The sequence below is a fragment of the Sus scrofa genome, chromosome 13 (genome assembly GCF_054392235.1).
Source record: "Sus scrofa isolate SSC_HxYL_T2T_F1_AM1 chromosome 13, Sscrofa_HxYL_maternal_Yorkshire_Landrace_v2.0, whole genome shotgun sequence".
Lineage (NCBI taxonomy): Eukaryota > Metazoa > Chordata > Mammalia > Artiodactyla > Suidae > Sus > Sus scrofa.
In genome coordinates, this window is record NC_139395.1 from 110,703,418 (window position 1) to 110,725,781 (window position 22,364).

Consider the following 22,364-nt stretch of genomic DNA (forward strand, 5'->3'; position numbering starts at 1 on the left):
AATTTATGTCCATATTTTTGTTGTAGAGAATTATTTGATAGGGATATCGATAAAATATTTCCCAACATACAAGAATTTTATATCAAAATAAAATTCTGGGTGAGGAGTAGACAGGAAAAACAAGTTCAGAGAGGAAAAGGAAGAATGTAATATTTCCAACTACCAAAGAAGAGCATGTTCATGAATTTTTTAAATGGATGATGATAGATATCAAATAGCTCTGGGATTTAAATTCCATTGGATACATTTAAAGTAGTGATGTAACAATGTTATTTCTAAAATAGCACTACTTATGCTGGATGTGGCATCTTTTATGACTATTTAAATTTATCATGACAAATGTTACATATTTTAAAATGTTTAAGTTGGTGCTTAGTTTTTCAAAATTTAAAATGGAAATGTAAGCAGAAAGTTTGAATTCTAGTGCTACAATAGTATCTAACCCAGATAATAAATATTAATACTTATTAAATGTTAATATATGCTAGACACTGTTCTAAGTATTTCACGATGTTTTGTTAAAGGTTTATAGTAGGGTTTAACAAAGGTTACTATTTCTGCACAGTTAATAATCCAAAACTTATTAGAGGTAATAAAGCAAGCATTTTATTTATCTCACAATGTTGTGGGTTAAGAATATGGGCAGGGCTTGTAGGCACCATTCTCACTTGGGATATCTCATGGGGTTGCAATCAGATGTAGCCTGGGACCACAGTCATCTGAAGGACTGACTGCATCTGGATTCCCAAGCTGGCTTGCTCTCAGAGTTGGTGGTTGATGTTGGCCATTGTTTGGGAAATTGTCTGGGGCTATGATGAGAGCACACCTACATGTGACTCTCCATGACATTCTCAAGGTAGTCACATTCTCAACATGGCTTCATCCAGAATGAATGTTCCACGAGTGGTGGGTGAAAGCCACATGGCCTTCCTGGGGTAGCTGTGGAAGCCATATAGCATCACTTTTACCATTTTTTTTTACTGAGCAAAGCAGTCAGAAGTCCACCCAGATTCAGTGGAAGGAAAATAGACCCCACCTCTCAATGGAAGGAATGTCAAAGAATTTGGAGACTGTCTTTTATAATTTTACTTTATTTTAATTTTTTGCTTTTTAGGGCTGTGACCTGTGGCATATAGAAGTTCCCAGGCTAGGAGTTGAAACAGAGCTACAGCTGCTGGCCTATGCCGTAGCCACAGGAATGTGGGATCTGACTGCCTCTGCGACCTACACCACAGCTCACTGCAGCACCAGATCCCTGACCCACTGAGCAAAACCAGGAATCGAACACTCATCCTCATGGATACTAGTCGGATTTGTTTCTGCTCTGCCACAATGGGGACTCCTGAAGACTGTTTTTTAAAACTGCCACAAGTAGATAATTATATCTTTTTTTTTTTTTTTTTTTTTTTTTTTTTTTTTTTTGTAGATGAGGAAACTAAAGCACAGTGGGGTTAAGTGATTTGCTAAGATCACAGAGCAGGTGCGTGATGCAGTTAGGATTCAAACCTAAGCAGTCTGACTCCAGAGCAGAGCTCTTAAACATTACAACTCTGCTTTCTGAGAAATGCAAGCCAAGGGAAATATGAAACCCCTTTGGCTGATGAATGTAGATGCTGTCTCCCCAAGACCCACCCCCACCAAGTTCCACTGCAGAGCCCCCTGTTGACACAACCCCAGCAATATCAGACTGGGGAGACTGTTACCAGTCTTCACTTTGAAGAGCCCGTTGCTATGGATACCATGTTGCCAGAGCTTTTCAATGACTCAAGGGATGAAGGGCAGAGAGAGAAGCTGGGGAGGCTATAGCCACTGGTGCTACAGGTTCCCAAGCCCCCATAGCTTCAAGTAGGGCCAACCTGGTGCTTGACAGTGGCTGCTTCTTTGCCCTTTGATAGATGTTTCAGTGGGCTCATGGCTTGGTGGTCGCAGTTCTAATCCTAGACTACCCTGGATACTGATACTAAACAGCTTTTTCTTGAATATGGGAGAGTCCACGTGGCATGATTTGTTCTTCCCTCACTCTTGGCTTTGATTAACTAATAGCCAAGGTCCTCAAAGGCATCAACATGCTTTCTAGAAGAGCTAATTCTTTTTTTTTTTTTCACACAAAAGATTTATTTTAAATTAACTGAATGACTTACATCATTTAAAATATATGAGAAAATAAAAATAGGCTAAAGCTTTTGTCTCAGGAATTCTGGGATTTGATGACACTTTCAACTTTAACAAATATTCTATAATGACAAATAAGTGAATTGGAATCTCAGTATTTGTGGTGTCTAAATGCCAGTTTTGTACGTAAGAGATCTTCTGGATCTCAAAATGTAATCTTAATGTTTTTATTTATATATTCTAAATCAGTATTTCTTTCTTTCTTTCTTTTTTTTTCTTTTTTTTGGTCTTTTCTAGTGCCACACCCATAGCATAAGAAGGTTTCCAGGCTGGGGGGTCTAATCAGAGCTGTAGCCTCTGGCCTATGCCATAGCCATATCCAAGCCATGTCTTCAAGCTACACCACAGCTCACGACAATGCCGGATTCTTAACCCACTGAGCGAGGCCCGGGATCGAACCCACAACCTCATGGTTACTAGTCTGATACGTTAACCACAGAGCCCCTACGGGAACTCCATAAATCAGTATTTCTTTTTTTTTTTTTTTTTTTTGTGTGTGTGTGTTTAGGCCTATTAATTTTTTTTTTTATTATTTTCCCACTGTACAGCAAGGGGGTCAGGTCATCCTTAGATGTATACATTGCAGTTACAGTTTTTTCCCCCACCCTTTCTTCTGTTGCGACATGAGTATCTAGACATAGTTCTCAATGCTATTCAGCAGGATCTCCTTATAAATCTATTCTAGGTTGTGTCTGATAAGCCCAAGCTCCCGATCCCTCCCACTCCCTCCCCCTCCCATCAGGCAACCACAAGTCTCTAGAAGAGCTAATTCTTTAAGAAGAGCCTCTTTCCTTCTTCTTCTCCTGCCATTCTCAGAAGATGTAAGACCTCACTAAACCTCTATGATTTATAATCTATTTACAAACTTTCCTGAGTTCTTTACATGCAGTGTCCATAGAGGAGGGACTGAGGTTGATTAGGGGGATGCCTGGGGCTTCAGGGGTCACCAGATAACTTGGTGGTAGGCATCTAAGTGGGCTCTGATATCACTGTCCCCTGACTAGGACAGAGGTCAGACTGGATGGTAGGCATGTGTGGGTCAATCCCATCCATCTTAACCGCAAGGGTCATTAACTGAATTTTCTTTCCATTTTCAGAGCTAGTTTTCATATGCAGTGGGCACCCCCACATCCACACCCCCACATCCACACCCCTGCACACAGAGGCTCTTGCCACTACCTATCACCCTACTATTTTTTTTCACTCCAGTTTCAGCCTCAGTCTCCTCATTTATAAGGTGGTTCCTATGCCTCCATCCATCACAAGTATTGAGAGGGTCAATTACCAGTTATGGTAGGCTGTAGGAATGAAGGAATGTTTGACTTAGGTTATGTGATTCACTGACATTCAAAAAGCCTCCTTCTCCCAAGGGATTATAAAATAGATTGAAAGAATTATTTTAAGTCTTACAGAAAAGGAATGATCCTGCCCTTGCTTTGATATTGTTAAACTTATTTGAGGAAATTCATATTAAAACTTTAAAAACTCTAAAGGGACTCTAATTAAGAATGGCTAATGAGCCTCCGGTTGTCTTTTTTTTAAAAAAAATTCTAACATGATCAAATATAATTTACCAAACTCTAATGATCTAAGGTTCAGAGTTATCATTGTTAAATGAAGCAGAAGTCCAAACTTTGCAGGAGAAATAGCACCATAAACCTTCAGTACTACAAAGTCATTGGAGGTTGTTTTTAAAATTTCCATGTTCCAGGATATCACAGATAGTGGCTGCCTTCGCTCTTCCTCAGGAAAGTTGGAGATACCTTTTCATCCCCAGACACAGACCCAGCTCAATTACAGCTTTGTGGCAGGATAAGGTTAAGGGGATGGGGGAGGACAGGAAAGAGGAGGGAGGCAGAAACAGAAAAATCAATTCAAATTACTTTGATGACAGTGACTTCACGTCTACTCTGGGAGACAGTCACAAACCTCCAGGATGCTGGCAGCTCGGACTGGGGCAGCTGGGAGCCAGATCTCAGAAGAGAACCCCAAATTAAGGAGACTATCTGGGCTTTCCATAGGGAGCAAAGACAAATCACCCAAGAAAGCTGCAGAAAATGGCAAAGACAGAAGCCTCAGCCCCTCAGGGCAAACCCAACTCAGGGCACGGCAACTGGCTCTGGTGCGCGAAGTGGAGATGAACTGGTACCTAAAGCTCTGGGAGCTGTCCAGCGAGCACACCACTGCCTGCACCACAGGCATGCCTCACAGGTAAGCCTTGCCTCTCCCCACATTGGCTTTATGAAATCCCTTTTGAAAGTGCTCACCAGAGTGGATGCTTAGATTTCTTTCCCTGTGAGTCTAGAGATCTTAACACCTCTAACTGCCCTACAGATGACTGACACTGCAGAATGTGTAACCATAAAGAGAAGGAACTTGGTGAAAATGGCAAATAATGTACCCTGGATTGCTGTTTAGGAAACACCCCTTGTAAGGAGCCAGTAGACACTCAAGAATTGAGAGTAAGGAGTATGGCATTAAGATTTGTCTTAAATAACAATCAGAGGAGTTCAAAGATTGTGTGAAAATGCCCCCTTCCAAAACAACAACAGTCTTTGCAATCTTTCCACACTTCCTTTACCTTGAGAACGTGGGGAAGGAGGAGAGAAATGTGTTTTGCTTGTTTGAAAAGTGAATGGTTGAATAGTGTGAACTCATTGAATGAGAGAGCTCGGTGTGCAGTGGGATACAGAGTAGATTATGCTGACGACCAGTATAGGAGTCTGGGGCCCCTGGCTGAATAAAGACAGAAAACATCAGGAGAAAAAGGTACTTTTTAAAAAAGAAGTAAATGTAAGACAAATCCATGTAGATTTTCTCTCTGTCCTTTTCTCAGCCTTGGCTTCAAATAATGCAGAGGAGGAATAATTTCACAAATCCCAACGTTATAAGGCAAAATGTACAGAGTAAAAGTATCTGGAGTCCTGAATTTAAGAATGCTTATTCACTGTAACTGTTGCAAAAAAAAAAAAAATCTCTTAGGAATTAAATCTAATTTTGCCTGGAAAATTATTGTGAAAATAAAGGCTAAAATAACTATTTTCATTAAGCGAAAATAAAAATCCATTAGAAGTGAAAAATAGATTAAATGAAATGGTCAAAGTACCGAAAACTTCTTTTGTGGAGACACTGTGATAACAGAAATTCTGGAATATATTCTATTTATCAAAGCACCCGAGTGTGCTCTGAGCTGCCCTATTTTTCTATCTCTAATTCTAAAAAGACATTATAGGAAATCATTTAGCAACTGAATTAACTGATGCATATAGATTAAAAATTTTTTGGACTACAAACTTTAAAATGCCTGAACATCCATTTTCAAAGCTTTCCATGGCAGGAATAAAATAGAGATTTCCAAATCTAAGCCGTTAAAAGTCAACATTTAAAAAGTAGAACAAGATAAAGGTTCTGGTAGTGTCCTGTGAAATACATTTACTATTTATGGCCAAAGTGATTTGTCTGAACCTCCTGTAAGCTGTTATGCCTACATTTAGCATACAGTAGAGGAAAGACCAAGGAGAATGGTCTCAGTCAAAGAATGCATGAATGAGTTTGTCAGTGTTGGGACTGTACTTCATAATTATAAATCTTAAATCTTAAAGCTATTATTAAAGAGCTTCTGTAGAAAGAGTTCAGTGTTAAAGGAAAGCCTTGATAATGTTTTCCTTCCTTAACATATTATTTTACTTACTCTAGACCAGAAACTTTCCTTAAAGGAGTATAGCATAAGACTATAAAATTCCTACAGTGTTATCTGACAATGTAATAACATTTATCAGGTCAGAGAGGAATACAAATTAAGGCAACTGGTTTGAGCCAGCAACTTTTGGGAAAAGAAAAACAAACTCTTTTCTTCTTTTCTTCTTTGCTCAAACAATAGCAACTTGTCGTGTGATCAGATGAGATGATCCAGAATTAATGGTTTCCATAGTAACCATAAATATGTTGATAAGCGTTGATTCACAATAACCTAGCATGTCTCTTATCTAGTGAAAGTCATGTCTATCTTATATTATCAAAAATGAAAACTATCTCCCCCCACTTGTATTTTTGCAACACGATGTTTCCAGGAGGAAACTAGTGTGTGCGGGTAGAACTAAGTCCATTTATACACTAGATTTATTGCAGAGCTCAATGTGTGCACATCTCAGAAAAAGGCAATTTTTCTCATCACCAGCTCCTTTCCTTTTTACACCCCACTGTTAGAACTACCTACCTCAGTTAAGTTTTTGAGATTAGTAGGGCAACAACAATTATAAAGATTAATGACTGATGATACAATCCCTTCAAACTGTAACATAAGCAATAGAATATGCAATTCCCCAAGCCACCTGTTTTTCTTTCATTTATAGATGTTGACTGTGAAGAAGTTTCAGGAAGTTTTTCTGTATTTCCAATTGTCCTTTCTTCCAACAGCATGGCCCAAGAATAATATCTCTGTTAGAGACCCTGTATATAGAAGATAAATATGATTAATATAAAATATAAACAGATGTATCCATCTGTGAAGTTTTACTTATAGGACAGAATATGAAATGCTTTGACAAGTCCTTGCAGATATTACAAATTTGCTATGGCAATAATTCTTTGGGTTGTTGGTTAATGGCCATTATCAGTGGGGAACTGCTAGAGAGCTCTCACTCCGATTTCTTTTCTGAGAAGACGGAATGAAAATATTTTGCAACAGGTTAATTCTAGTTCCTGAGGGATTTGAGGACTGTCTTATACCCAGATTCAATGGTAACTTATATCTGAAATAAAGGTTGTTGTTAAATGATTGGAAGAAAGCATTAGAGATAGAGAAGGATACAGTTATTTTGGTATATTTAAGAAATAAAATTGCAGGAAGCAGAACAGACAATGTGTATTTGTCTGGTGGTAAATGGTCTTGACTACCTTACTGGGACTGTGTCTTGCATAAGACTACATAGGAAACAATCTCGTCTAATTTGCTTGATGCTGATTGGCCAGTTTGCAGAATTGTCTGATGACCCAGTGATGCTGATGGATTTTCTATGACTGACTCATTCCTTTGCATAGCAAGGGAGAGTGGAGCAGGGGCCAGGGCCCTGGAGTTGAAGGCAAGGTGTTGGCTCTTACTTCCTGTGTAACTCTGCATGTGATTTTTTAAAATATATATTTGTTGTTTTAAAATAACCTTTTTTTTTTGAGATTACAAAAGTAACATCTGAACTTAGTAGAAAAATTTGAAAACAGAAACATATAAAAAAGAAAAGTCTACCACTGTTACTGTTTTGGTGTGTTTTCCCTAGCCTTTTGAATTGCAATCATACTATATATTCTATTTTCTACCTTTTTTACTTAATAGTATGCCAGATTATTTTGTTAACTTAAAAACCACTTAAAAATTTCCAAGGACTACATATTATGGCTATACTACTGCTTAGTTGTTTTTATTGACTATTTATCATTATCATAATATTATAATAAACATCTTTATATAAGATTTAAAAAAATCATAACTGGTTATTTTCTTAGGCTCTATTTCTAGAAGCGGAATTAATGGGTAAAATATTACATATATAACATTGTATATACATATGTACATGCATATATATTTATTATTAATGCACTTGCTTTCTAAAAATATTTTCTCAGTCTACCTTCCCTCTGTCAATATTCTAGAGTGACTATCTCACTATTTTTTCTATGTGTAGTGTTTATAGGGAATCTATAGCTTGAATATTATAATTAAATAAATTGCTGGGTAAGTTAACTTTTCTTAGTTTCAGTTTATTTGTCTGCAAAAGAAAGCTAATAGCATTATAAAGGGCTATTGTAAAAATTAAATGAGATAATTTAGAAATGAAAAGAGTAATGTATTTTGCTTTCAAACTCTTTGAAATAAGGGTTAAGATGAGACCCCATGTTGCGCATGGCATATTTAAGGCTTATGAAGATGATAAAGGATGGGGTGACTCATAAAATATCTAGCAAAAATGTGCACTTTACCTAGCACCTGACAGCTAAGAATCCTGTTGTGCTCAATTAATATTTATAAGAGAGCATTGTGTGTTCTTACAGAGGCTTTTTAGGAATTCATTGTATTGCCACCCTCCTGGGGAAAAGCAACTTAGGCGTAAAGGACAAAGAGCTTCCATTTATTTATTTATCTATCTATTTATTTTGCTTTTTAGGGCCGCACCCACAGCATATGGAGGTTCCAAGTCGAGTGGTCTAATTGGAGTTACAGCTGCCGGCCTATGCCACAGCCACAGCAATGCCAGGTCCAAGCCATGTCTGTGATTTATACCACAGCTCATGGCAATGCCAGCTCCTCAACCCACTGAGCGAGGCCAGGGATCAGATCCATGACCTCATAGATGCTAGTCAGATTTGTTAACTGCTCAGCCATGCAGGGAACTCCCAAAGAGCTTTTAAATGCTTTCAGAATCAATGTCCCAAACCAGAACTGCCTGAGCCTACTAATTTGAACTGACCAGACATTGAGTAGGATAAGGCAACATAGGAATGAATGTTGAGCTATAGCATTTCTTTTTCTTTTTTCTTTTTTGTCTTTTTAGGGCCGCACCCTTGGCATATGGAGGTTCCCAGCCTAGGGGTCCAATTGGAGCTGTAGCTGCCTATCTACTCCAAAGCCACAGCAACTCGGGATCTGAGTCACATCTGAGACCTACAGCACAACTCATGGCAATGCTGGATCCTTAACCCACTGAGCGAGGCCAGGGATTGAACTCGCAACCTCATGGTTCCTAGTCGGATTCGTTAACCACTGAGCCACAATGGGAACTCAGCGCTATAGCATTTCAATAGTGAGTTCAATAGTCTTAATAAATGTTTATTAACTGGAGAGTAGTTACACTGAGCCACATTTCTAATATTTCCTCTCTGCTGTCAAAACTCCCTGACTTCCTAGAAGTCATTTACTTCTGCCTATTTTCAGAAGATCTGATGTGGTCCTATGAGAGGACAAGGCAGTTCTCCCAGGTGAGTTTTGGTAGACTCAGTTCCTACTAACAGGGCAGCGGGTGATCCAGAGCTTAGCAACCTCTGGCTTGAGTTTATGCAGGAATATCTCATTGTTGAGAATTAAGCCTATGGTCAGGGAATGAACAATGAAGGCTGTTTTTTTTTTTTTAAATTATTGGATTATAGCTGACTTACAATATTGTACTAGTTTCAAGTATACAGCAAAGTGAATCAGACATACATACATACACATATATGTGTATATATCTCCATTCCTTTTCTCATATGGGTTATTAGAAACTATCAACAAACTATTGAGTAATTTCCCTGAGCTATGCAGTGGATTCTGGTTAAACATCTATTTTATACTATAGAGGAAACTGTGGGGAGTAGGGGTGTTATTCCCACCATCCCAATTCCTTCCTCCTCCCCACAGTTTTCCCTACAGTAACCATAAGATTGGTTTTGAAGTCTGTGAGTTTGTTTCTGTTTTATAAATAAGTTCTTTTGTACCACTTTTTAAATTAGATTGGAATATTTTTTCAGCCATAAAAAGAAGGAAATAATGTCATTTGCAGCATCATGGGTGGACCTAGAGATTATCATACTGAGTGAAGTCAGAGAAAAATAAATATTGCACCTTAATATGAATCTGGAATGTGAATGGCTGTTGATTGAGCATCCTCTCTGTACAAGGCCCCATAGGAGACAAAAAGTTGAGTTAGATAAGAAAACTGCTCTCATGTTAGGTACAGGCTAGGGGAGATGATACATGTACTTCAATAAGAAGTATTGCATAAAGGAAGGTCATAACAAAGCTCAGAGGAAGCTGCGGTGATTATATTTGGAACTGGAAGATGTATAGGACTTGAGCAAGAGGAGATGGGCACTGGGGAAGGCAGTCCATGTGGAGAAGAGCATGATCAAAGGCCCAGATATATTAAAGTATGGACTGGGAATGGAGAGCTGTGTCTGTTCACGAGGCTCCTGCAAGCATTCCAGGAAAGGTTCTTACAGGCTGGAGCTAGGAGTGTGGCCAGGAGAATGGGAGGAGAGGAGACCATTTCAGAGACTTGGGAGTTGGGTAGAGAGGAGGTGTGGAGGAGAAGCAGAGCGTGAAGGCTACTCTCAAGAAGAGACAATGGAGGGGAGGAAGAGAGGATGATAGTTGAAGTCTGAAGCAGGGCTGGGGAGAAGTGTGCAGGAGAAAGCTCATCTGTAGAAGTTTGGGGAGCAGATTGGAGGAATCCAGTGGATAGAGAAAGTGTGTAATGCAAGTAGTGAAGCAAAGTCCCTAAAGAGGAAGAAAGTGGAGTCAAGGGCACCAAATGAATGGTCTGGCTTTAACAAAGAGACGTATTGGTGGAATCTGGTGATGAAGAACACACTTCTGGAGCCCTGTAGTTTGCAGGCTGCACCCAGCAGCACCACCTACTAGCTGGAGGCTCTGGGCCTGACAGAGGGAGTTGGTTTGATGGGCAAGGTCATAGATCCCAGAGCCAAGTTGCTGTGTCCAAGCACTGGCTCTGGCCCATAGTAAGTGTATTATTATATAAAGGTACTAAGCATAATTTCTGACATGTTGTCCATGCCCTTTTTATTATCATAAGATTATTGTTGAATCTACTGACTCTACTCTGGTCCTATAAATGGGTGTAAGAATACCTAGCTTAGAGGACTGCTGTGAATGATGTAAAGCATCTGTTGTAGACTAGACATGTGCTCAATTTTGGTCTCCATGTCCCTTTCTCTTCCCACTCCTCTAGCGACCTAGAACATAGTGGACAGCCCAGTAAAATGATATCAGGGATGATAGAGTGATGGAAATAAGCTAAATGGAATCACTCTAAATTTTTAACCATTTTTTCCCCTTAGAAAAACACTATTGATTAGATTTTTCTTATTAAAGAGTAAGCTCTTCCTTTTCTAAAAGATGATATATATTTCTTAGATCAGGTGCACCTTAAGACTCTAACTCTTGGCATGTTTATATGAGAAATTGCATAGAGCATCTTTCCAGAGATGTTAGAACATGAGGACATTGTTGGGTAGTTTACTATGATTTAGACATATGCTAGAGAGATTGTTCCCTAGCTCATTGTTCTGCTGTTTTGAATGCTAGTGCAAATCTTAGTCTACTGAGTGATTGGTTGAGGACTAAGTAGGTGAACCTGAGTAGGACAGGAATTAGGCAGCCAGAGAAAGTTACCAGTATCCCAGCAGCAGCCTCTGGGGAGATTGGGGTTGCCATATCCTTAATGGTGATGACGTTGTCTTTTGACTTAAGGACCACAAGGCTCACCCTGTGCAGCAGTCCCCTCATAGTAGTGAGTTGGAAGCAGACATCCCTGGGCAGGTGCAGCCACCCCCATAGTAATAGCTAAATATATAAGCACTAGCTTCAGTCTGCATCCCTGTGATTGCTGTTTGGGTTAGTTTGAGAAAATTGAACCAATTTCTCTCTTTTACATTCCTATTAGCTGGGCCATGTTTGTGTATATCCAGTTCCTTCTGAAGAACTGTGGACACCTTAAAAGTGTTACCTATGTTTTGGTCCTCTGACTTGCCCACAGGGCCCTCTCCTAACTGGATGTTAGTGGATTATATAGAACACAGCAGCTCCAGTTCCTCTTCCCCTGATGTCCCCTGTCTTTCCAGGGACAGGATAATGCAATGGCAGGAGCATTGGTTGAGGGGTTTGGACACATGATTTGAAGCCTATTTTTCTCCATGATCACAAAAAGGTTTTAAAAGTTCTCCAGGACCAGTGCCCCCTCTATAAAATTAAAAGACTAGACAAGACGATCTTTTGGGCTTTTTTCATGCTCTGAGCCTAGTATAATAATATAATCCAGAGCAAAGGAACAGAGTTTGATTTTCTGCTCACTAACCTTTATAGGGATTGTGCAGTTGTGTTATCTCTGCAAGAAAAGGAAATGAGTTGATGCTTTTTGAAGTGTTAAAAGCAATAGAGAATTCTCTTCGAATTTTAGAATATATTATTTTACTAAATGGTTGACCATTGCCAGATATGTTTGATTTTTTAAAAAAATAAGTTCTTTAATAGAAGATAGAGTCACACAAATACCATCAATTTGTAATGTCCCTGTTTATGAAATGTTTTCACCTTATTATCTTATACACCTTCTCACAACATAAATCACATGTTCTTTATTTCCCACTTTCCTGTCAGAGAACATGCCTCATGAAGGTGGCCTTTCTGACCATCCAGGCCTAGATCTTCAGTCTCCTGGCCCCTCACTCAGGGCTCTTTACATGCTTTCAGTGTTTCCCAAACTATGCAACTAGTTGTACCTGAGGTGATATTGGCGGGGGGGTGGGGGTGGCATGTGGACATTACATCGCTCAAGGGTTTAAATTATTTTCATGAGTGTTTAGGAAAAAATGTAACTCTTACACCTCAAACTTATGAATTCATGGCTATGATGGCAGAGGACAAAGTTAAGTTTTAAAACAAGTGATTCATGGAGTTCCTGCTGTGGCACAGTGGGTTAAGAATCTGACTGCAGCAGCTTGAGTCACTGCAGAAGTACAGGTTCGATCCTGGAAGGGCACAGTGAGTTAAAGGATCTGGCACTGTCATATCTGTGGCTCAAATTCAATCCCTGATCTGGGAATTTCTATATGCCACAGGGGCAGCCATTAAAGAAAAAAGTGAGTCAGTTTAAGGGAAAATATTCACTAAATATGAGTAGAGGTGGAACTCAGATCTAACAAAATCCTGAAGTTGGTCACAAAGGACTATTTATTTCATATTCTTCACATTTATCAAGCACCTATAAAGCAGCATGCCATCCCAGGGCTTTTTATGTTCATTCCGTTTAATCCATACAACAGCCCCATGGACTTGTTACAACCCATATCCTCACTGATGAAGAATATGGCTCTGCTGATTCACTTTGTGTCTATTGCTCCTTAATTTTTTCTTCTTTCCCCATCAAGAGGCTAAAAGAGTCCCTGGGCTGCCTCTCTGTGAATAGGCTCAAGTATATTCCAGGTTACCTCTTTGAGCCATTGATGTTTTCCTCCATGTCCAAGGTAAGCCTTTCTAGTTCTGTCTCTAAATAATGAATTTTCTTCTTCTGGGGTTGGGTAACATCTTGTTGTGATTTTAAAATTTAGCTTTTGTTATACAGCTTAGTTACATTTTATACAGTTTAGGTGTATTTTATACACCTTGGTTTATTAATTTTTTACATTTGCCCTTCAGCTTGTTGTGCACTTCTTGGATTAGCCAATGAGAGACATTGTATATCTTGCTTTCTCCATAAGCCTCTGGGGCTACATAAACTAGGGGCAGATCAACACAAGCTCTGTTTTCAGGCCAACCCTGAACCCTGATTCCACCGTACAGTACCCACTGATTACTATCTATATGACATTGGATCCCAGTCTCCTTACCTGTAAAATGGTAATAACAAAATTACACATTCATAGAGTTGGGAGGATTAAATGAGATATTTATTGATGCACAGTGTTGAGTGCATAGAAAGGGCCCTTCAGCAAATGCTGTTATTGCCATTCCCCTCCTCCTTGCTTCACTTAGAACCCTGTTCTAAGATTTTCATTTATGCCCTCATTTAAAATCCTTTCTGGCTCACAAGGATCAAATGTCTGTCTGGCATGTCTTCTCTCCATGTGGACAGGATCAATCCATTGTCTTTGGAATAGAGAGGCCTAGGTTTAAAGTCTGGTTCCATTGCTGGCTAGATATGTGGATTTCAGCATATCACTGCCCATCTCTGAGCCTCAATTTGTTCATCTACATGGTGGAAATAGAAACATCTAAGCATCTATCTATCTTCTAGGATTTTAAAAGTTGAATCCAATAATATGTATGAAAATCCTTGGTATGCTATAAACCACTACATTGCATTATAAATAAATATAATCTATATTTCTATATAATCTATAACCACTATATATTTGCTTTATTATTTTCATTACCTTCCATTCTGAGACATTGGCTCTAATTCATTTTAGAACATAGCTTGAGAACACCATTACCCCTAATCTGCTTCTCTAGTAAACATCAGGGGTAGATAGAACCATACTTCTCTCCCAGACCCTGGGCAGGGTTTCTTGGGTATGTTGCAAAGACCATGACATCTATCTTCCTTTCCTAATATCAGAAACTACTTACTGATACCTATTATATACCCAGCACTTTCCTTATGTTATTCAATTTAATTCTTTTTAATAATCTATGGGGTAGCTATTTTTTTATCATCTCTATTTTATGGTAGGAGACTGAAACTTAGAAAAGATTCTACCCATGGGCAGACTCAAGGGAGTGATCAAAACAGCACTTGAACCTGGATATTGGGCTGCAGGTGTCACCTCTTAACACCACAGCATATTTCCTCCCCAAGTTTAGGTTGATTGTAGATAGCTACTGAGATGTCACTTAGTAATTTCACCTTTTGCTTTCCATCACAGTACAAGATTCCCTAATGCGGGGTGTGGGTGTCACAGCTTCCCCTCATTGCTCAAAGTCCCTGTGAAGGGCTGGGAGATGTCAGGGAGCAGCTCAGATGGGGAGGAAGTCACTTAGATGGAGAGCAAAGGGCTGTGCAAGAATGGACTCTAGACTTCAAGATTTCTTCAGGCTTCTCTTCATCAAAAGAGCTATGTCAGAACAGAGGGGACCTCCACCCCTGAGGCCAATGGTATCCTCTATTCAATGAATTTAACTCAATTTCAGATCTTAGGTTTAAGTCAGAGTCTTCGGCCATCTCTCTCTCACATGAGTTCCAAGAGGATGCAAAGGTCACACAGCAAGAGCTGCCCTGGTCTTTCCAGTTTTAGATTATGGCTGTCACTAAATGGCATGTGCTCATGTTCTGCCAGAGAGTTTCACTGTTGTATTCTGTGCTTTTTCTCTGTGGGAGGAGAAAACAGCATAGTTTTGAGGAGCACTTGTTCACACGTCTCTGGAGATGACAGTTGAAACAATGATTCCTTTCCCCGGCAGTCTCCTGGCTATGCAAAATGCCATCAGGTGTCAGTCTTCCAGTTTGGGAGAAAAATCTCCATTCCAGGGCAAGACAAATTGGGAGTTCTCTGTGCACTGGCGTGCACATTGCGATCTAATCTCAGACAAAAACTTGCCAAATATTTCTTTAGTCACCAGAAAATTAAACTGGGCTCCAGACCAGATGTCTGGTTTTAGTTTCCAATCCAAGAAGGGCTTATTAAGGTTAGGCTGTAGGCAAACACCCTTTACAAAAAAAAAAAAAAAAATAGAAGAAGAAAAAAAAGAAAAGAAAAAAAAAGTCCACTGATTTTATTAAAGGTAACCCCAGCTGCTAAATCCTGAAATTGACTTGACATAAGAAAGTTTCTTTCCTTGCCTGTAAGTTCCATGGGCAGGAAGTTCCAATGGAGTGGGACCCAGGCTGATGAAAGTTCTGTCATCTTCAGCTTTTGTTTTCTAAGCTGGCTGGTGGCTGAGAATTGATATCCATCAGCAGACAGGAGAAGGGAGTATGGAGGAGCCTATGGAGGATCACTGTAAGTAGCAGCTGTGGGTAGAAGTTACATTGGTTGAAACTGAGTCACATGACTGCACTGAACTGTAAGGGAGGCTGGGGATGGCTGTGCCAATGTGTGCCAAGGAAGAGAGAAGCCGGCATGGTGAACAGCAGGACAGTCTCTGTCACAGAGCTGTGGTCAGAGCAGAGTGAGGGAGGAGCTGAGGTAGAGTCTGGCTGCTTCATGTAACAGGGAGGGGCCCAGGCATTCCTTCAGCATTGTTATTCCTCTCCTTCAAAGCCTGACCCACCAACCTTAGCCATATGGTGGGTGGATCTCTTTTGGCTTCTCTACTTGGAACTCACTTTCCTGGTTCACCAAGAAGGTTGATGGCCCTCCAGAAACCTGTAGCTGATGATCTGATATCAGTTTGGCAGGCACTTGGAGAACACAGCCTTGCTAATGTCAACCCATGAATGTTTAGCTCCCAGTATGAACTATTCATTTTTTTTATATTGCCCTAAGAATCACTTATGGTTGGATGAACCAGAAACCTCCCTACAGCTCATGTTTTATTCCTCCTCCATGCAATTGTGAGGCAGAGTTGCTGCCAGGCAGCAGGTCATTCCTTTTCATCATGACGGCTACAGGTTCTGGTGCCACAAACTTGGGCCGATAGCTCACGAGGCAGGATCAGTTAGGCCTGTGGAGACAAAGGCCAGAGAACCTTGCTGAGCTCACAAATTCAGTCTGTTATTGCAGATCTGGCCAGGTGTGTGTTTTTAAGAGGAGCATCTATGACAGTATGTTCATTTAAACAATGTAATCATTACGCATGCACCTACAGGATTCCTGAAGGCAGATAAGCCAATTATTCTGTTCCCAGCACCAGGATACACCATGACTTTGAATGTAATATCATTAAGTAAAACTGCATATCATTTGCAACGTTCTGGCATTCCTCTCTGTCTCACTATCCTTAGATAGGGTACATGTACATTTTCATGTGGAAGGGTGAGAAATTTGAGGAAAAACTAGTTAATAAAATTTGGGTTGTATTCAAGAGCTCCCTTTTTAAATTACAAATTTGGAATAGTTCGCTTAAAAAAATCAAGCCCAAAGTGTATTTTGTAGCTTAAACTTCATATTTAATCTGATTACACCAATGAACATTAAGAATAAAACAAGCTGTCCAAAAGGGCTGTTTAGGAGTTCCTGTTGTGGCTCAATGGTTAACAAATCCGACTAGGAACCATGAGGTTGCGGGTTCGATCCCTGGCCTCGCTCAGTGGGCTAAGGATCTGGCATTGCCCTGAGCTGTGGTGTAGGTTGCAGACACGGCTCAGATCCCGCGTTGCTGTGGCTCTGGCATGGGCCGGTGGCTACAGATTCGATTCGATCCCTAGCCTGGGAACCTCCATATGCCTCGAGAGCGGCCCAAGAAATGGCAAAAAGACAAAAACAAACAAACAAAAAAACCCAAAAGGGCTGTTAAATTATTTAATTACCTCTGGGACTGAGGAGGTGATAGTCAGCGTAAACAATTCCACAAGTGGGGTGCATTAGAAAGATAGGCTCTTTCTGTCTCCAAGATTAGTCACGTAAATGATGTGACTATCCAAATAGCAGTTGCTTGTTGAACAAAATATTAAAATGATTGTCTGTTTGTAGTATTTTAGTTCCAGATGGTCATTTATCCAAAAGAAATGGCAATGTATTATGTGTAAGTGTGTTTTTAAAGTATTTTCAGTTGAATGAATTTCCAATGAAATCAATAACTGAAATTCAAAGACAGTCTTTTATTACCATATGTGTAATATTGAAAATAATTTGTAACAAACTAGAAAATTAAACAGAAATGCATTCAAGAGGTTTGATCGTCTACTATTGTCAGGTCTGGGGATATGGTGGTACATGAAGCAGACTTCTTGCCCTGAATAATCTTGGAGTCTTCTCATGGAAGACAAGTCTACAATACAGTTTTATTGGTGTGATGTTCGAGTGTGGCTGATGTGCTATGGAAATAGAGATAAAGGAGTAATTAGTTCTACCAGGAGGTGGGGAGAAAGGGAAGAGAAGTAGCCTGAAAAATACATACCAAACACACCATTTCAACTGGACTTTTTACAGAGATTTGTGGGGGTTGGGGGGAATATGAAAGAGCAAAGGGTCAGGTGGGAAAAGGGCAGGAGAAGGAAATGTGTCATCTGTAGCTTAAAAACAAAGTTGCCTTTTTCTTAGGCCAGGAATCGGCTAAGCCACTATGTTGCTAGTTATCAGGAAAAAGTTGGTGAGAGTGAACAAGATAAATTTCTAAATGCAGAAGATAATTCATAGTTAGGCCTTATTCATCTGACATTGTCAGAGAATGAAGATTTTCACTCAAGTAATTTTCCCCAGTACTTGAAACTTCCCGATTTAACTGTCAAGGATTTATTTTAACTTTTTAAACCTGAAGAAGTAACTTGACAACTCTAATTTATCTTATTAAAAGTCAACTATTGTGCTATGTTAAAGTGTCTTCAGGGACTATTAAGGTATGTGGATTATTTGTCTTGATAATTAGAGGACTCGTTTTGCTATTTTATTTTTAATGTTGACTTCTGTGTCCCCCGCTCCCCATTACTTTTTCTGTATCCTTACCTTTATATGCATTTTCCTTGCTCCTGTCAGGATGCCTGCTCTCATAGCCCCTTTCATCTAATTTGCTATCTTTACTCTGCTGAAGAATGAGGAATAAGAAAATCTGCCTTGCTTAAATAATGACCAAGAAGGACTAGGTTTATTATTGAGGTAATCTTTCAGGGCTTTGGGATATTTTATTGGTTCATTTGTTGACTCTTGGCGGTGTCTTTTCTAGCAAAGTCACTAAAAAAGTGACCTCTGAAAAAATTCAGTTGTGACTTTATTTGAATTTACATTAGAATCTGCTTGGGAAAATGCCAAAGGCTAGATGCCTCCAGTTGAAGTTTATCTTGGAATGACCCTTAGAGACTTTAGAAAAGCAAACTATGTAGGACACAATTTTTCAAAATGTTGATCTGGTACTTGTACTCTCAATTTTATAAATTTCCCAGCTGAAGAGAACATTCTATCATAAAGTAAGCAAGGCGAAACTATTCATTTGTCTTCCATGGCAGAGGCAAATGGAAGGGTTTTTCAGTGGATCATTTTTCAACAGGATTGCCTTGGAGCTTTGGTCAATGATTAAACATTTACAATTATGATACAGTGAAATGATATTTCAAGAGGCTAGGTAGTATAGGTGGGGGTTTAAATATATAAACTGATTTAGCTTATTCAACTCTGAAGAGGAAGTATTGTTTTCCCATCTTTCTGAGAAAGAAATGAAAACCTCAGAGAGCACTCACATCACACAGTACATCATCAGGCAAGGATTTAAACCACTGTCCATTTGACTTCTACAGCCATGCTCCTGGAAACTTACACTTTATTCCAGTCCTTACAGTAACTGACTCTTTTAACGTTACCAATTTACCTGGCTGTTTCCTGCCTTATTGGTTAAACCAGAGAATTGTACCCGCTGATCTCTAAGATTTCTTATAGCTCAGTAGAATCACAGCTTTTTTAGATTAATCTTAAGTGCCTGGAAGAAGATCATGAAGAGGTAGATTGGGTCAAATGGAATGATCCCAGTAAGACCTCTCAGCCATGTGTTCGTATAACAACACTGAAACGATGCATTTTCGGGCCTTGCTTTATAGCTGAGATTTACCTTTCAGGATGCCACTCTGTCCCAGCCTCCCTCTCTGACAAGTTCCAGATCAGAAAGAAAATGTGTAGAAGAAGATGGATGAACCCCTTGGCAGAACACAAGGAGCAGCAACTGTGGAGGTGCGGGATTCATTGCCACTTTCAAATCTGCTCCTGAGTAGATGCTTAAGGAGTGATGGAGGGATTTCTCACCAGATGAAGAACAAACCAGTTTTATACAGATAACCTTTCACTTCTCTTTAGGAAGGAAAAAGTCATATTTAAAGCCACCCCATCCATTTTGCAGTCGTGTAATGCATAGCACTGAAGTCTCCTGGAAATTGTTGCTTGTCCAGTCTGTCCAGGTCAGCTGCATAGAGCCAGGCCTGCTGAGCTCTGCAACATGAGGGATACCAGCCACATAGACTGCAGTGTCAGTGGGCAGTCCCTGGAGCTGTGCAAGGCAGCAGGTACAGTAACAATAACCATCATTCATTCTGTGCCAGCTACATCAAATACCATACTTCCTTTAACTTTCACAATAACCCTATATTGTACCATGGTGAAGTGTAATTTCCAGAGGAAGAAATGGGGCTCAAAAAAATGCCCATGGTCAACCCACTAGTGTGCTATAGAGCTAGGAGTCAAACCCAAGTCTTATTTTCACAGCCCATGCTCTTTCCACCATATTCCAGCCCCATTCCATGAACTTCTCCAAGCCAGTTCAATGCAGACTGAGATGGAATGTGCTCTCAGCATTTTGGAAGCATTGCTTCAGTGATGATTTGGTGGTATGTTACCACAATGCTATCTGATCTCGAATCTTTCATGGCTCCACATTACTTAAAAAGGGAATGCAAAGCCCATGTAATAGGACCAGGGCGTCACCTCCAACCTTCCTTGCTCCTGACCTACCTCTTCTCCAAGGCACTCTGTGCACCCAATGGCCATCTTTTGGGTATTTCCAGCCACAGAGTATACTTTTTTTGCATGTTGCAGCCCCATTGGCCATTACCTTTGCATTAACCTTAGAATAAAGGCCACATTTTGTTATCTTTTGGGATCTTTTGAAGAGAAAGAGTAAGAGACTCACATCCAAAGTAGTGAGGGAAGATTTTGCTGCAAATGGCAAAACTCAGAGATGCTTTCTGGTTGTGGATGTGGGTCAGTGTGGGATAAATGCAGGTGCCATTGAAATCTCTGTCTACAGGCCCTTTAGTCAAGGAAGAGACCCATAGATCTTGGCACCCTTAAGTGTGCTTCTATTTTTCTAAAGCAAGGAAAAATTGTATATATCTATGCAATTGTATATGTATAGTATATAAGTAGCAGGGAAAAGGAAAAGATAAAGTGGGGTGGGACTGAGGTGGGGGCTCTGTCTTCAGGACCTGAGGCTGCCTTGATGGGGGCTCACCATTACTCCTATGTTGTAACCCCATGCACTGAACACATGTTCCTCCCCTGTTCTGCTGGGACTGTTGTATTCTATTTCTAGAGAAATTTTGCCCTAAAAGGAGGTACAAAGGATTGCCTTGAAAAGGTCCAATTAATGACATTAACAATGATTTTCAAGGTTAGGCTTCTTGCTTGATTGCAAACTTCGGAAAGAATTCCCTCCTCCCCTCCCACCCCTTTCCATTCCTGCTGCTGTTACCTCATCTGCTCTACCCCAAGACTGGATTTCATCGCCTCCTCACTGCTTGCCTGCATCGTAGCTCTTAGCGCACTGCTTTATAGCCTTTACTGATGTCCTCCTCCCCGCTACTGTGAGCTCCTCACAGTAAAGGTTGAAGACAATGTTTTCTTCATTGTGTTGTGTTGTTACTGTCTGCACATATTTAACTGTGGTATCACCACATACACCCCAGGTATCTATCTCTGGCACAGATGAAGAGGATATGGCAACAACAAGAGGAGAAACTTCTCTGATGGTTCCCAATGAGATGGAAGCAGATGTCTCATTAAGGTGATGGCTTTCTGTCACAGCATCACCTGCAGAGCAAAAGACGTAGTAATTGGAACAGGAAGGTGGGCTCAGATCTGTGGTCTGATGTCCCTTGTCAAAATTCACTTGGATAGTACCAGTCCTCCTTCACCCCAGCCATAGAAATACAGTCCTATTCTCTTGGCCTTGCCAGCTCATGCCTCAGTTTTCAATTGTAGGCCAAGATAATTTTTAGATGACTGTGATATGTCCGTAAATCTAGGATACAGTGTTTAGCAAGTCACCTTTTAGCCAAGAAAAATGTAAAATGAGGCTATAAATGTGATTGGCATATTCTAAGAATAATAGCGGCAATCTCAAGAGAGAACTAGCTAATAATTCATTGAGTCAACACAGGAATGGTCTCAGCTCTGTAGAGTGTCTAGCCGAAATAGTTTTTAAGACTCACAGGACATCAGACCTAGAAGAATCATCGAGATTAGTTAAGTTTGACCCCATAAAAAAACTAAGGGGCCAGAGAGGTCAAGACCAGCCCAAGGTCCCATGATGATTTATGAATGCTGAATGGGTGTGATAAAGCTTGGGGGCTTCTCTTTGTGACTTCCGAGTCTCAAAGCCTCCTGCAGAGCATCAGCAGGATGTGGCTGGAAGCACCTCTCTCATCAGGTGGCCATGTCATTTTTCCCAGACCATGCTTAAGTATTATACAATCCTGGGATTGCATAATACTTAAAAATTCTGAATGGCATATAATAATTATACTGAGATACAGAAGGACAGCAAGATAGACATTAACTGCCCTCCTCAGCTGCTCAGAGCCATTTCTTATAGTCCTATATGTGTCATTTAAAATTGATTTTAATTTGCACTGACAGCCAAAGGGACACACAGCCCTGATAAATACAGTTTCTACTCCCCATCTTCAAACTGGGATCTTTTATGACAGTGATCAACTTTTACAACTTAATGAAAAGAAACTTCAGTTTCAGACAAACATTGGCTTTCTTATCCCTCTTTCCTCTCTTGAGCCTGGTTCCATGTTCAGAAGGCAGAAAAAAAAAATAAAAGAGGGCTCATGTCTCATTGT

The 22,364-nt window shown here is 40.1% G+C and overlaps 1 protein-coding gene across 5 annotated transcripts in view; it reads left to right on the forward strand.

Annotated features, from left to right (window-relative positions):
• Window positions 1-22,364, forward strand: part of LOC110256324 (uncharacterized) — a 146,533-nt gene extending 124,169 nt beyond the window's left edge. The window contains exons 5-8 of one of the 5 annotated variants that reach the window (XR_014824228.1): window positions 4,194-4,383; window positions 13,087-13,182; window positions 15,568-15,657; window positions 19,362-21,144. Coding sequence is in view for 3 of the 5 variants with exons in the window: in XM_084990089.1 (XP_084846215.1) it covers window positions 4,194-4,383; window positions 13,087-13,182; window positions 19,362-19,436 (361 nt within the window). In the remaining 2 variants the exon portion in view is untranslated. Of the gene's footprint in view, window positions 1-4,193; window positions 5,147-13,086; window positions 13,183-15,567; window positions 17,097-19,361; window positions 21,145-21,200 lie in introns of those variants that run through there. The other 4 variants (XM_084990089.1, XM_084990090.1, XM_084990091.1 and 1 more) reach the window with 4 other exon arrangements.